At 52.9% G+C, this 15,424-nt stretch overlaps 2 protein-coding genes across 3 annotated transcripts in view; both read right to left on the minus strand.

Annotated features, from left to right (window-relative positions):
* Nucleotides 1-1,854: 1,854 nt before the first annotated feature.
* MMP21 (matrix metallopeptidase 21) lies at nt 1,855-10,483 on the minus strand. The gene is made up of 7 exons (XM_049855046.1): nt 10,322-10,483; nt 9,008-9,626; nt 7,273-7,412; nt 6,873-7,014; nt 5,232-5,489; nt 2,644-2,816; nt 1,855-2,341 (listed from the first exon to the last, which is right to left on the minus strand). The coding sequence occupies exons 1-7, from the start codon at nt 10,481-10,483 to the stop codon at nt 2,042-2,044; spliced, it is 1,794 nt and encodes a 597-aa protein (XP_049711003.1). The 3' UTR covers nt 1,855-2,041.
* Nucleotides 10,484-12,839: 2,356 nt separating this feature from the next.
* The window catches only part of UROS (uroporphyrinogen III synthase), a 29,605-nt gene continuing 27,020 nt past the window's right edge, over nt 12,840-15,424 (minus strand). For both annotated transcript variants that reach the window (XM_049855637.1, XM_049855638.1), the window contains one exon: nt 12,840-13,296. In XM_049855637.1, the coding sequence (XP_049711594.1) occupies nt 13,159-13,296 (138 nt within the window). In that variant the 3' untranslated portion in view covers nt 12,840-13,158. The remainder of the gene's footprint in view (nt 13,297-15,424) is intronic.

Raw genomic sequence — 15,424 nt, forward strand, 5'->3', positions numbered from 1 at the left:
GTGCTCACTGCAGCCATGTGTCTGCCCAGCTGTGTAGAGGTGCTCACTGCAGCCATGTGTCTGCCCAGCTGTGTAGACGTGCTCACTGCAGCCGTGTGCCTGCCCAGCTGTGTGTAGACACGCGCACTGCAGCCGTGTGCCTGTCCAGCTGCGTGTAGACGTGCTCTGCTCTCTGCAGTGTACAGGCTTCTTTTGCCCTGTCTTCATTAGGAAAGATGAGGTACGTATAAATCAAATCTCTTCTGCTTTATCAGGGTTGATGGTTTATGTGCACGAACCTGGGTAGGCAAGGGCTTACACTGCTTTCAGGTGTGCTGTGGACCTGCATGCAGGCTGGCGCGCTGGGGCTCCCTTCCGTCTGCCTGCGGCCTCTCCTCGCTGTCGGCCCTCCACTCACCAGCTGTGCTTCCTTGAAGGAACCAGAGCTGTAGTGGAAACAGTCTGGGATAAACTTGGTTTTCAGCCGCGCTAGTTGTGCATGCTGCTGTCTGTCTTACAGAGATCACTCAGGTGTTTTCATTGACACCGAGTTAGCATCTGCCATCACTTGGCAGATCTGTCCTTGCCATTTGTCCCCCTCCCTGTTGTTTGCTTAGTCGCACTGGCCTTGGGACAGAGTTGTATCCATTTGCAAAAATGAGTCATTGTAAGTGGTTGTGCAGCCAGTCGCATCTGGTGTCAGGGCTGGGGTCCTGCTGCTTCCCCAGCAGCAGGCACACGGACAATAACCAGCCATTTGCCACTGGTTCCACCTCTTGGCTTCATTAATTCAGAAAGAATCTTCCTGCTTCGGTGGGAGTGAGCTGGAGTTGGGATGCCAGGGTGTCTGTCTCCTAGCCTCTCTCTAGCTGAACTGCCTTTCAGTCAAGGGGCAGGTTTGTTTTTAAGCTAGAAAATATAACTGCTAGTGAACTGCCCTTGTCAGAGCACTAACATGAAAGTGTTTCTGCAAAGAATATGACGGTCCTTTTTAAGTAAAGCTTCTTAGAGTGCCCCATTTTAGCAGTTCCTTTAGAAGAAAATAGAGTGTGGCTTGATTGTGGAGACTACTGAAGCTCTGTTAACGTCATCCCAGATTCTGCCCCCATCATTACACAACATTGGTTTTCTTGTTGATTTTCGCTTGTGTTAAGATGCGATAGCCAGATTGTGTAAAAATTAAAGGCACGTAACCCTAGCCTAGATCTACTGATCTAACGCTAGCTAGAGCTGATCTAGCAAAACTAAACAGTCCAGCTAGCTCGAGGGTCTGGTTTTGGTGGTTTAGCTTTCAAGGCGTAAAGAAGTTGTCACGTGGCGCGTCTGCTGCTCTGCAGGAGGAAGGACAGGAAACGAAGCGTAGTGGGCCAGAAAGGGGACACAGCCTGTGTGCAAACACCACGAGACGCGGAGTGGACCCAGCGGGCTCCAGTGAGGAGGCGACGTTCACGGGGTTTGACTTTGGTCAGGACACACTAGCGATTTTAGTGTCTTTAACTAGGAAGGGCCCAGTCGTCTCCCCTGCCTCTCTGACGCAGCTGGGGAGACCAAGACAGAGAGCACCTTTTGTACAGTCAGCTGGGAGGAAAAGAATTGTCGTGACAGGGACTTGGGAGTGTAGTTCCTCTGGGTTCTGTCCACTTTCCCACTGAATCCTGAAATGCTGAGCTCAGTAAAATTTTTCCATGCGCCTAGGGGGTGACCTCTCCTTCCCTGGTTGCACCCCCTGGCTATGTCTGCCCTCCTACCTACTCCTGAAACTGGGGAGGGGGCAGCATTGGGACCATGGCCACGGAGCCCCAAAGCGGGGGGGGGAGGCAGAGCAGAGCTCCTCAGGAGGCTTTTGTTTTACCTCTCCTAAAAAGTCAGTAGAATTATTTTGTAAGTTATTTTTTGACTGAAAAATTGGTTTTTTAAATAAAGTATTTTAAAATTCTAAAGAATGCTTTTTCTCTTGGGTTTTAACTTAGGGAACCATGTTCACTTCAGTCACTAAACAGCTGGTTGGTTTTCTGTGTAAAAGAGAAACCCTGTGACTGTCTCCATCTTCCTCTCGCTCTCTTTACATGCCTAGCGTGGACGTGTGGACATCGCAGATGTCAAACCACTTCCCGGAGATCGACTCTTTGGGAAATAATCCGTTAGAAGGCAGCCAAGAGTTGTGCTGTTTGTCCCTGTCATTAACTACTTTCCAGTACACGTTGCCTTTGAAAAGGAAAACGGAGTTATGTGCGTATGAGTAATAAGCTGAGTCTATGTTTCTGAAAGGATGGTTTTGTGAAGCTGTTGCCGGGAAAACGTCAATAATCTTCTTTGGATAAGAATTAAGTACTTGATTTCTGTTGACATCAAATGCAAACACCTGCAAAGCAGATTAGGAAGTAAGACTGGCTTTTCTGAAAATCACTGATTTTTTTTTTTTTAGGTCAGATTATAGCCATGAGGTAAATAAATCTGTGGCTTTGCACCAAAGCCTTTAGACTTGAAGTTCTTAAAACTTTCCTGTACGTAATGAACAATCTGCCACTGCCCCACAGGGCTGCAGTATCTGAGGGTCCCCAGTTTGAGCAAAATAAGAGCAGCTTTTAACTAAGAACGTGGTCATCTAGCAAGTGTCACTTCGGATGGCAGAAGCAGCCCTAGGCTGGAAAGCTTCCAACTTACCAAGGACCCCTTGAAGAAGTAAATCAGTCGCTTCCGTCGGTCATAAAAGGCAGTGTCCAGGGGACTTGGGATTCCAGGAAACCCTTCTGAAATCATTTTGGGGTAGCGGTCTCCTTGTTCATCTTCTGTGTGGGCCTGATCCTTGTCACTGTCATACCGCCAGTACTGATTTCCTGAGAGCCAACCAAGAAAGACTTCGTGAGGCTTGTTAAACCACAGGAAGCGACTGAGAGGACAGCTTTCAGTACAGGTCCCAACCAATCATGTTAGAATGCGTTTTGCTATGATTCCAAGAAAAAGCAGGACTTTCAGAATCTGGTGAGGCCTCCACTCAAACTAATGATCCACCCAGATCTTGAATGACTTCTGGCTTTGACCCCACGTCCTTGCTGCAGTTAGAGTGCTGGTTGCCTGTCACAGTGAGTGCACCCCAACCCATGAACTTTGTGTTGGCTCTCATCAAAAGCAACAAAAAAATGTGGTCTTTTTCCCCTAAGTATTTTATGTTTTTTTGTCTTCCCTTATTTTTTTTATACTGTAAAGATCTTCCTTTTACATTTTAATGGCCTAAATGGGTTGCCCTGATTCATTTTTCTATCCTATCCTTTTCAGTAGAAAAGGAGCCCTGGTGCCACAGTGGTTGAAATGTTGGGCTGCTGACCCACCAGCTGCTCCACAGGGGCAGTATGTGGCAGTCTGCTTCCATAAAGATTACAGCCTTGGAAACCCTCTGGGGGCAGTTCTACCCTGTCCTACAGGGTCATTATGAGTTGGAATCGACCTGACGGCAAGCTCGTATTTTATGAAGAAATCAGGATACTTTTTTACCCTTTCCCAGTATTTTAGAATCACCCAGCTCCACCACCTCCCCTTCCCATTTGCAAAGAAAGCAGCTGGAAAAAAGATGGCTGAAGTGACTCGCCCATGTACACACAGCCTCGCTGAGGCAGGGATGCAACCAGCACTCTGAAATTCCAGCCAGTGGGCTTTTTACCCACAGTCCTGTGAAATCCTAACTGTTCCATTCCATTGTGAGGTCCAAATGCTAATTTCATGCTCTGAGACAACGGGGGATTCTTCTAGGTTTCCCTTATTGGTTCCTAACCCTGCCTATTTGGCATATTGTCAGCGTACATCAGAATAAATCCACGGAGTTAGATCTTTTTGTGTTCACAGCTCGCAGAACATCTGAAGCTGTCAGGTTCCTCGGCAGCCGAGTGCTCACCACGTCCGGAAAGGCTCACCATTAAGACAACATGACGCACGTCCAGTTAAGGGGTACAGCTCACTCTAACTGGAATATTTTTTGAATTTATTCACAGCAAATTAAATTTCAGATGTTTTTGAAGTTCCAAGAATGGAACACAGCTGTGGGGCAGCCATCACCCATGAATTACCTAATTCTAAAATTTCGTTTCTTTGAATGTTGCCAAGACAAACCCTACAGTTCAGGACTTGTTCAAACACAGAAAGATACGCTTGCAAACCTGAAAGACCTGAACTAGAAAAGTCCACCCTGAGGCAGTTTCTTTGTGTAACTGAAGTAATTCTTCCCTTGCATCATGGGAAGGGAAATGAAGATCAAGTTTATCCACCGGTTTCTATGGCGAGATTTGCATATAAAGTTCTTTCAGTTTGGCTCTTGCCTTGTTAACTGAGTAATTTAAAGCAGGGTGGTTCTGTTACTGGGATTCACGCAGAGTGGACGGGGGACGGGGAAGGACGGAGTCATGTCTGTGGCTGGGCCCTGTGCTCTCTGCTCCTGCAAAGGCAGCATGCCCGTGTGAACTGGTGCAGAGCCCAGGTAGACCCCTCTGCGTTCCACCACCACCCTCCCTTCCCGTTCCCTCCACCCCAGCTTCTGCCTTTCCAGCAAAGCACTGAACTTCGCTGCTCAGAAACCGCCCTGATCCCTTGCTATCTGCTGGGTGGCCCCCAGCCCCTGACCAGCATTTGAGGCTCTCCATAGTCCTGTTTCCAAGCTAACCTCAAACCACGTGAATCTCCTGCCACACCTGGATTTGGTCAACTGTCAACCAACGGGCCTTTGTCACTCCAGACCTCTGGCTTTGCTCCTGCTTCCTGTCTCTGGCCATCATACCCCACCCCCGTCCACACACACCCCCCACTCCCCTTCCCTTTTTTGGCCACTCCAGACTACCCATCCTTCAAGTCTAGGTCAAGGCCTGACTCCTGGTGGCCCAGCACGGGATTCCAGGCAGCAGTGACGGCCTCATTTGCTCAGTCTACCCCTTGAAAACACACTTCTGCTGCTGGTACAGCGTCCACGGTTTTTGTTTTGTTTTTTCTCCTCCAGAACCAGATTAAACTTTTGGCAACACCTCAGTGCCTAGCATGATTCATTCATTCATTCTTTCATCATTCAGTGCGTCAAGTGCCTTCTTTAAAAGATCAGGTGATACAACACAGTCCCTGTTCTCAGGGAGCTGGCAGTCCGCTGGAGCGGGCAGGAATTAGCGAGTAATTAATTACAGGAGCATTACAATAGATTCCATGGTAGGGGCTCCAAACATTTATTCCGAGTGCATTTGCTGAAAACAGAAATCGGGCCCCCACAGACTGTTTACCTTTAAAAAAATAGCGTTCATCTCTTCTCCACGTCCAGATGTGGACAAAAGCATCGATGTTCTGTGCTGGGATCCCGTGCCAGCCCATGAGGATGTGGATAGGATCCCCATAGCGTGTCCTGTTGTTTCGATTTTCATAAAGCCAGTACCAGCTGTTGCGGAAAAAATACGTGCTAAACCTCACCAACAGTTCTCCGTATTGGTTTCTCTCTTTGCGAATCCAGTCAAATGCAGTATCGAATGAGCCTTCACAGGTACCTGAAAAAGAAAAAAATGTGGCTGCTTGTCACACGGTGTAAGTCACATGTGTGACTTGAGTAGAGGCAGTTGTAAAGCTGGAGTTTTGTACCAAAACCTTAAAGCAAGACTTTGTACAAGACCAGAAGCAGCCTTCCTGCTGAGCTGAGTGGAGCTGGAGTGGCCTGGGTGCCCTAACAGTCTCCGCTCACAGGGTCACTCTGGCTTCGTTATTGACAGTGCTCCCAGTCCCTCTCAAAGGTGCCTCGGTTTGGATGCTGAGTCGTACAACCACCCCAGACGCAGCTGATGCCTCTTGATGGCCGTCTGACTTCATTACCGGGGAGAAGTTTGGTTCTGGGCACTCCCAAGAGCAAGCTTTCCACTGGCGGGGCGGGGGGGGGGGAGGTGGGGGGGTGGAAATAAATGTGTCCTAGCTTCTGTTGTTTCCAAGGATTCTGAGTGTCAGGACCGGGGATTTAAGTAGGGCAGACTTGGGGATGGTCCCTGTGAGTGGCTTAAAGTGGAAAACTGGAGGTGCTTTGCGCTCCTCAGCCTCTGTGCTAAGTCGCTCTTCACTTTCATTAAATCATTAACCACAAGGTCTTTGGTGGGAACACTCAAGTAGACAGTAGCTTATCCGGCAAGGATACACTGATCTACTTCCTGTGGTGGGTGGCCTCCAGTCCACAGAGCTCCTGCCGGTCACCACGGCACAGTGGCCATTCGGGTGAGAACCCTGTCTGCATGCAGTGTGGCAGGTGGGGGAGGGAGTCCAGGAGGGAGCATCCACTTGTGGCTGCCAATGGGGCATGAACACTTCATTTTTTTTTTTTTTAATTGTGCTTTTAGGTGAAAGTTTACAGCTCGCTAATTTCTCATACAAAAATTTATACACAGACTGTTATGTGACATTAGCTGGAATCCCCACAATGTGACAGCACACTCTCCCTTTCCACCCCGGGCTCCCCGTGTCCATTTGACCAGTTCTTGTCCCTTCCTGCCTTCTCATCCTGCCTCCAGACAGGAGCCGCCCATTTGTTCTCATGTATCCGGTTGAACTAAGAAGCACACTCCTCACGTGGATTTTTTTGTTTGTTTTAGAGTCCTGTCTTACCTATGTCTGAAGGATGGGCTTTGGGAATGGTTTTAGATCTGGGTTAACAGAGCATCCGGGGGGCCATACTTTCAGGGGTTCCTCCAGTCTCTGTCAGACCATTATGGGCATGGCCACTTTCAACTAAGAGAGTTAGCATCATGGAGCCGGAAGGCAGTGACTTGTGGGTGACGGCAGAGTTGTACCATTTTGTGCTCTTTGGGGACCCGCCTCCCAGTAAGGAATGGGTGGGGTCCTGCTGGGTGTTCCCTTGCGCTCTGGGATGATCTTGCGTGGAGCAGGCTTACCATATAGCTTTTGAATGGCCTTTCTGTCTGACCAGTCCAGCTCAAATGCAGGCTCCTGGGGAATATAATTCGGCTGCATTACTGATCCTGTCCTGTAGGTGTGAGGCAAGCCCAGGACATGGCCAATTTCATGGACGGCCACCTGCAAATGGGACACAAGCCATGAGTGCTAGGCCCGGCCCGGCCCAGGCTGTCGGTGTCCATGGGGACTGGCCCATCGCGAGGAGGCCTGTGCTCCAAGAAGAGCTGTGCTAATTAAGGAGAAAGGGAGCCGTCAGCAGAGCCGACTGCCTTCCTCAGATGGACGTGGACACCTGACTGGAAAAGCTGCGGTGTTCTGGACTGGGGCTGAATTTGTGCTGCCCTTTGTCTCTCAGCACAGGCACTCTGGGACTCTCACTTTGAGAAGGCTGATGCCGGTGTCACTGGTGGGAGGCGTGAAGTGCTCATCGTCATCAAAGTGAACATCGCCTAGGCGCCAGGCGTGGGCAAACTCCTGCCCGCTCCCATCGAAAACCCGCGGACACCCCAGGTGGCGGCCTGCAAGCGAGAGGTGGCGGGGTGAATTGGGAGTGCCCACCACACTGGCCCCTCACCTCCCTGGCACCAGAATACTGACGCAGCAGCAGGAACCACCCAGTATCTCTGTCTGCCCCGGTGAACGGCGGGTGCGTGTGGCTGCCCCGCCCAGCTTCTGGGTCAAATGCCCTGTGTGACAGTACAGGAGACAGACTGCTGATAACGGCTGGGCTACAGACAGCCTCCTACCAAGTGCTGTGGGATCAGAGAGATGGGGGGGGGTGGGGAGGGTGACCTCAAAGAGGCCTTACGGAGGAGACAGGAAGGTAGGAGCTGGATCCCCATCTCTGAGTAGGTCACGACATAAAGGGGTGCTACCCATGGTCAGGAGTCCCTGGGTGGTGCAGGTAACTGCTAACTGAAAAGGTTGGCAGTTTGAGTCTAGCCAGAGGTGCCTTGGAAGAAAGGTCTGGTGATCTGCTTCTGAAAGATGACAGCCATTGAAAACCCTATGGAGCATACTTCTACTCTGAAACACATGGAGTCAGGATCGACTTGACACAGCCTACAGTGTGTGGGTGCACTGCCTGGTGTCACCTCAGAGCAGGCCAGCAGGGTGGGATTATCCTACTGTGCTGCAAGGGCCTGGGGTTAAGACAAGCACAGGTGGGGTTCACCTACGTCAGCCTGACCGAGCAGGTGCTTGATGGGCTCCACCATTATGCTATATGGACCCCACTGTATGCTACACGGACCCCACTGTATGCTACACAGACCCCACCGTATGCCACACAGATCCCAGCGTATGCTACACGGACCCCACTGTAGGCTACACAGACCCCACTGTATGCTATATGGACCCCACTGTATGCTACACGGACCCCACCGTATGCTACACAGACCGCACCGTATGCTACACGGACCCCCTGTATGCTACACAGACCCCACCGTATGCTACATGGACCCCCTGTATGTTACACAGACCCCACCGTATGCTACACAGATCCCACTGTATGCTATATGGACCCCCTGTATGCTACACGGACCCCACTGTATGCTATATGGACCCCCTGTATGCTACACGGACCCCACTGTAGGCTACACAGACCCCACTGTATGCTGTATGGACCCCACCGTATGCTACACGGACCCCACCGTATGCTACACGGACCCCACCGTATGCTACACGGACCCCCCTGTATGCTACACGGACCCCACCGTAGGCTACACAGACCCCACCGTATGCCACACGGACCGCACCGTATGCTACACGGACCCCCCCGTACGCTACACGGACCCCACTGTACGCTACACGGACCCCACTGTATACTATATGGACCCCGTACTGTGCTACACGGACCCCGTATTGTGCTGCACAGACCCCTACACGGGCCCCACATTTTGCTGCATGGACCCCGCAGTGTGTACATGGACCCCACACTGTGCTACATGGACCCCTACAGGGACCCCACAATACGCTACATGGACTCATACAGGAACCCCACATTGTTATGGAGCTCTCATTGTGCCCTTGGGGCCCCACACTCAGGAAGCACAGAGAGGAGGTGGCCTGCAGAGTCCTGGCAATGACGGGCTTACGCCCAGCGCTCTCCTACCTCTTCCAAAGCCCAGCTTGACGTCAACCTGGGCAGCGGGGCCGGTCAGGTCCTCCTGGAAGGCCAGCGGCGTCACCTCACTCCACATCCGGAAGGCCAGTCTGAAGATGTACCTCTGTTCGTCTGCGGGCAGCTGGCTGCTGTACCCCTCCCCCACAAGCCTCCACTTGAGGATCCTTTTGGAGAAGGCCCTGGTGGCACCGCTGTCCCTGGAGGCCTCCTCCCAGCCGAGCAGGGGGCGGAGCAGCTGCAGGAAGCGCTTAGCTTGGGCCCGGGCCGGCGGGGTCTGTGCGCTGCGGGGATGGGGGTCACTCTGGGGGCCGGGGGCGCCGCGGAGATCAAGGGCTCCACGGGGGTCGAAGGCACCTTGGGGATCAGGACCACTGCGGGGCTTGGGGATGGTTTGGAGATCCGAGGTGCCGCGGGGGTCGGGGGTTTCCCGGTGGTCAGGGACGCCGCAACGTGGTCTGTTCATGGCCCGCAGCGTGCCCACATCCAGCACCCCGGTGGCTGGCAGCTGGTTGGCGCTCTGGAAGGCACGCATGGCTTCGGCGAAGGCGCTGGGCCCCGGGTCTCCGGGTCGGGGGACCGCAGTCCAGCCGTACTTGGCCAGGAAGCGCTACAGAGAGAAGGCCCGGGTGGTAGCCCCTCAGCGCCTCCCACCACACACACCCGGGACAACCGGCTCTGTCCTCCTGTCCCCTGCGGGCCTCCTCCTGTCCCCCAACACGCTGTGGGCTTTGCGCAGCGCCCTCTGCCTGGGAGCCTTCTCTCCCTGCTCCCTCTGGTGGGCATCCTGGGGTCTCAGCCCAAAGGCCAACAGATGCCATCGGGTCAGTGCCTTGGCCACTACATCACACGCTGTGGTTCCTGTGCAGGGGTCACTGATCACTTCCTAGAGGCCTACCCCTGGGCTGCCGGTTACTTAAATACCAGGGTGTCGGTTTACGGCACACCATCATCCACGAAAGCAGCCTTTCCTAGAGCCTGCGGAGCTCAGGACTGGCGGGGCGGAGCCTGCCTCCCGCCTCTCTGCCTGGCTGGCACACGCAGCCGTGTGGGTCTCTTGTAGCCGCCGGGAGTTCTCCGGGGCAGAGTGTGCTCTGCACATGGGAGGCGCTCAGTAACTCTGTATGAAGGAACAAGAGGGCCAGATTGCCACGGATCCCCAGCATAGGTCTATAACATAAGATTCCTTAAAGTGTGTGTGTGTGTGTGCGCACACATGCACACATGTGCACGTTATGTTCTGTGCATTGTGCATGGTGTACATATTTACACGTGGGCTCTGGAGTTCCTCAGGGCTTCTCCTACCTGAGCGGTGCGGGGGTTGGCGATGGGCTGGGCCTGACGCAGGAAGGATGGCTCCAGGTCCGAGTGGTCCCGGCTGTGGAAAAGGATCTCGGGGTGTGCGGGCTGGGGGGCAGCCAGCCAGCAGAGCAGCAGAGTCGGACGGAAGATGGAGGCAGCGTGCATGGCCCAAACTGACCAGAGGGACCCTGCCCCCCCTGCCCCTGCTTCGTCCCTGTCTCCCCTCCTTACAGAGCAGGGCCTGAGGGGGCTTTTATGAGCAGTCACGGGGTGGGGGGTGAGGTTGGGTGCTGAGAGTCCCACCATTTCTCACCCAGCCCTGAAGTGTGCTCACCGGCTCCGCAGTGGCCGCATCGCACGGCCCGGGAGGTGCTAGGCTTTGAAGTCCCCAGTGCCACTTTTCTCGTTGGCTTGAGAGCTCCCTCGCTCCTCGGCCTCCTGTGTTTGCCGTCCTTGGATAACTGCATCTCAGACTTGCAAACAAACACTTGTGGGTTCCAGGCTGGTGGAGACACTCACATGAGGAAGTTTGCTGCGTCGGCAAGCTGCGGAGTCACAGCAAACTTCCACCCACTCTTTAGCGGAGGCCGAAAACCTCACTAGCGACGTGCACCTCAGAACCGGACCTGGAATTTGGACACCATGACCACTAGTTTATTCATGGTTTGAGAGTTTTTGTTTGTTAGAGAGGGTTTGAGGATTTCTAGTTTGTTTCTCTGGCATTCATTCCTCTTGTTCTTATTTCTCTTTATAAATACCTGACCAATGTACATAATGTTAAGTTTAAAATGTACTGAGAACAAAGGGGAAAATCCTACGAGTCAGGTGGTACCATTCTGGTGAGCATTCTTGCAGATACACACATCGTGTGCACACACAGACGGGTGTGTGTGATTGCACATAAATTCCCGATGGCGGCTGCTCAGGCCAGGAGGCGGATCACTACTCTCTCCCCAGACCTCCTCCTCCAGTCCAGGGTTCGTCCGCCCTCAGCTGAGTGCCCAGGTCCTTTCAGGTCCACGCATTTCCCTATGTCACCTGCTCGCATTCCTGGTGGCTGTCATCCCCAGTGGCTTGGGCAGCCCTGTTCTCACAAGCTCTCAGAGTTCTCCATGCCAGGTCCTCCTGTCACCCAATGCCCACTGGAGAACCACTGCACCGCCCTTTTTGGAAGGCCTTGTCCACTTCACTGTGCAGCTGGCCTCACACAGCGCCAGACCACTGTTCCCAGGGAAGAGGGCTTCCCATTTGGACCGTCTGCTTTTCTCTCGCAGCATGCTTCCCCTCAGTTCTTACTCAGCCTCAGGGTGTGGTGGACTCTCAAGGCTCAGCGTGTTTGATGGACCAGACTGCTAAATCCAGCTAAACTGGCTTTTGAGGAAATAAACTGGATTTAGGAGGGAAAATGGCAGATGGAGGCCGAGGGCCCACAATAAAGGCAGAATGAGGGAACAGGGATCCTGGAGAGGCTGGTTCTGTATCTGTGTAGGGCACTCTGGCTGAGCCTGAGGAAAGGGTCTGGCTTTCAAGTCAGAAGGAAGCCTGTGGGATGGATCTGCCTGGTATTCAGAAAATGACCTCGGACAGATGGGTGGTCGTTACCGTCCCTCTGTGCAGGAGCTCTGTCCCGGTCACCCGGAGACTGGAGGTCTAATGACCACCATGGCCTGCTTCTCTGCTGATGTGGATTTGATAGGAAGTGGCAGTCCCACCACCTAGGCCCACAAGCTGGATCTCAGAAGGCCTTTTGAAACCTGTTCTGGCTTGTCTCTCACTAGCTGTGTGACCCTAACCTCTTGAGACTGTTTCTTCCCCAGAAAGATGGGAACTGTGGTGCGGTCCCCTCCTCAGGGCCGGGATGAGGAGTGGTGGTCAGCCACTACAGCCCTGTACAGAGCTGGGGCTGCAGGTGTGCCCTGGTAAGACGCCCCGGCGCTGACCTTCCCACCCCTCCCACGGTGGTCTCTCCTCCCCGGCTTGCTCAGTATTAACATACAGACTCAGGTTTCCCTCAACCAGCTCACATCCTGGCCGATGTTCAAGAAGGGGAAGTCAGGTTTGGGGCCGGGGTTTCTACAGGGATGCACTCGAGGTGTGGCTCCTCTAGGACAGTAAGATGCCCAGGAAGATCACTGGTCCCAGTGCATTTTTACTCCTGAGGGGAAGCCTGCATTTGAATTACAAGCGTCCATGGCTCACAGAGCAGGAACTCCAAGGTCTTGCTTACAGGATGATTAATACTGTCCCATTAGCAGCAAATCTTATCATCACACCAGGTTTGTTGGAATCTTGGTAGCGCAGCGGCTCAGAGCTCAGCTGCCAACCTAAAGGCCAGCAGTTCCAATCTACCAGCCACTCCTCAGAAACCCTAAGGGGCAGTTCTACTCTGTCCTACAGGGTCGTTATGAGTTGGAATCGACTTGACGGCAGTGGCTTTGGTTTGTTACCAGGTCCCTCACTGTCAGATTGAGGCCCATCTGTTTCCTCCTAACACAACTCCACACTGAAAGCAACGCACAGCCTCAATCACGCACACGTGCACAGCGTTGTGTGGTTTATTGGGTCTCTTTCCCGGGCTGAGGGTGCTTTCTCAGGGCCTGGCAGCCAGCAAGCACCTGCGTGAGGGTCCGAGTGGGCCTCCGTGGAAAGATGTCACATGCACGCAGGCCTGCTGCCAGCCCCAGGTCTCTTCCTGGCCCTGGTCCCCAGGTGGTTCCACTCAGGCTCGAGGCAGGTGTTAGACACTTGCTTTCTGCCCAATGCCTTGCTCCATCCCAAGGGGGCAGCATGGAGGAGCTGGCCCAGGAAGGCTGAGAGAGCCCAGGGTGCCAGGGGACCAATCAGCAGCAGCTGTGGGCCTGGAGCGCCTTCCGGATGCCCGCGGCCAGGGCTCCTGGCGTGGGGCTCTCTGCGGTGCAGCTCACGGGTAGGCCTTGGGCAACCAGAGCGCGTGCCGTGGTGGGGCCGATGGCTGCAAACTGCAAGGACAGAAGAGAGAACAGAGGCCTCAGTGTGCCCAGAAGGGCAAAGGGGTGCAAGAGGACAAGTGGGAGTAGGGTCCATCACTCAGCCTTCCCTCTGGGGCTTCACTCATAATAAGTAAGTGACATGCACTTATAAAATGTGAACACCACCTAACTCTACTTGGGCCTTAGAGTTTGCAGAATACCTTTGTATAGCCTGGCCATTGAGTCTCTGGGTAGTGCAAATGGTTATGCGTTCGAGTACTAACCAATAGGTTGGTGGTTCAAAATCACCCAAAGGCACCTCGGAAAAAGGACTGGTAATCTGCTTCTGAAAGGCCACAGTCTTGAAAACCCTATGTAGTCTAAGATTCTATAAAAGAATCCTGATCAAAAGGGGGAAAATGCAGGACAGAATTTAAAATTCTCATGGACTCCAAACTTTCTGGAGCCACGGAGGCTGGATGAACCCCTGAAACTATTGCCCTGAGATAATCTTTAAACCTTACACCAAAAATATCCTCTGAAGTCTTCCTAAAACCAAACAATAATTTAGCTTAACCAGTAAAGAATGTCTGCCTTGAGCACTGTACTCATTTAAGATCTATCTATATAGGATCAAATCGACAACAACAACTCAAAAAATGAGACAGGAACCTTAGGGGGCAGTGAGTTTATGTCAGTGGGGGAGGAAGAGCTCAGAGAAGGAGGGTGAGGACAGTGTAGAACTCGGAAAATGTCATCAGTGTTACTGAATTGTACATGCAGAAACTGCTGAATTGGTGTATGTTTTGCTGTGTATATTCTCAACAACAACAAAATAAACAAACAAACAAAAAACCCTATAGAGCAGTTCTACTCTGACATACGGGGTCACCATGAATTGGAATCAACTTGATGACAATGGCTAGGTAGTCCCTGGGTGATGCAAACGGCCATGTGCTTGGGTGTTAACCAGAGGGTTGGCGGTTCAAACCCACAGAGAGGTAGTTCCGAAGGAAGGCCTGGTGACCTACTTCTGAGAAACTCAGCCATGGAGAACCCTGTGGAGCACAGCTCTACTCTGACACACACGGGTCACCATGAATTGGAGCTGACTAGAGGACAACTGGTTTGGTTTTGTGTTTATCATCCTGAGAGAGATCACACCTGTCCCCACAGCTCAGGTCAGGAGGCTGCACCTTGGAGGGGAGGGACTCGAGGGGGCCGGAACTGTGTTCTGCCATCCTGGCAAACCTGAGCTGCAGACAGTTCCGCTCTGTGTTCTGGACCAGGTGGAGCCCAGACAGCCTGAAAGGGGCTCTGGGTGTTGCCGAGTGTGACGGGAAAGCACAGCCCAGACCAGGGCTCTGGAACACCAGCCAGCACTCATGGGACAGTGGCCTTGGCAAATGACCCGCCCCCGTGAGCCTCTATTTCCTAATCCATAACACAGAAAGGTTCACGGCACTGTCTTCGTGGGCTGCTGTGAGGATGAAATGCGGTGATATGTGTAACCACCTGGCACAGGTATGACTCAGTGGATGTCAGCTGCTGCCCCTGTCCTCTCATTACCCCAGGTTAGAATGCCTGGAGGTGTGGGCCTCATCCCTGGATGCTGCCCGCTGACCACGGTCACGGCCAAAGCCTCGCCTTGGACTGAGCATGACGTTTTGTCCTGACTCTGCCACTTACTAGCTGCTATTACAAGTCACTGAATCTCTCTGAGTCTCAGTTTCCTTATCTGTAAAAGAGGCACGATTGCCCTTGGCTGTCAGGGGTTGTGGGGGACTAGGGGAGATGATAAGCAGCTCTGGCAGAGAAGATATTCCCCCTCTTCCCTGCTCAGGATAACAAGGGTGCACCTGCTTGGAGGAGGGCTGTGAAGGTGAGGAAGGTGGGCCCTCACTCAGCAACTCCCTGCACTCTCCCTCCCCAGAATGTGGGAACCAAGCAAGGTGGGAGCAGAGATAGCAAGATACCCCATCTGTGTGCAATCTCAGGATGCTGTGGGCCTCATGCTTCTCCCTCTGGGGCAAGTCAGAATGGGACACAGGGCCCAAGCTCCCATGGTCCCCACACTGCCACTCCTTAAGAAACTCCATAAGAAAAGAACAAAGTTGGATCCCTACCTCACACCATATGCAAAGGTTAACTCAAAAGA

This window comes from Elephas maximus, chromosome 16 (assembly GCF_024166365.1).
Source record: "Elephas maximus indicus isolate mEleMax1 chromosome 16, mEleMax1 primary haplotype, whole genome shotgun sequence".
Lineage (NCBI taxonomy): Eukaryota > Metazoa > Chordata > Mammalia > Proboscidea > Elephantidae > Elephas > Elephas maximus.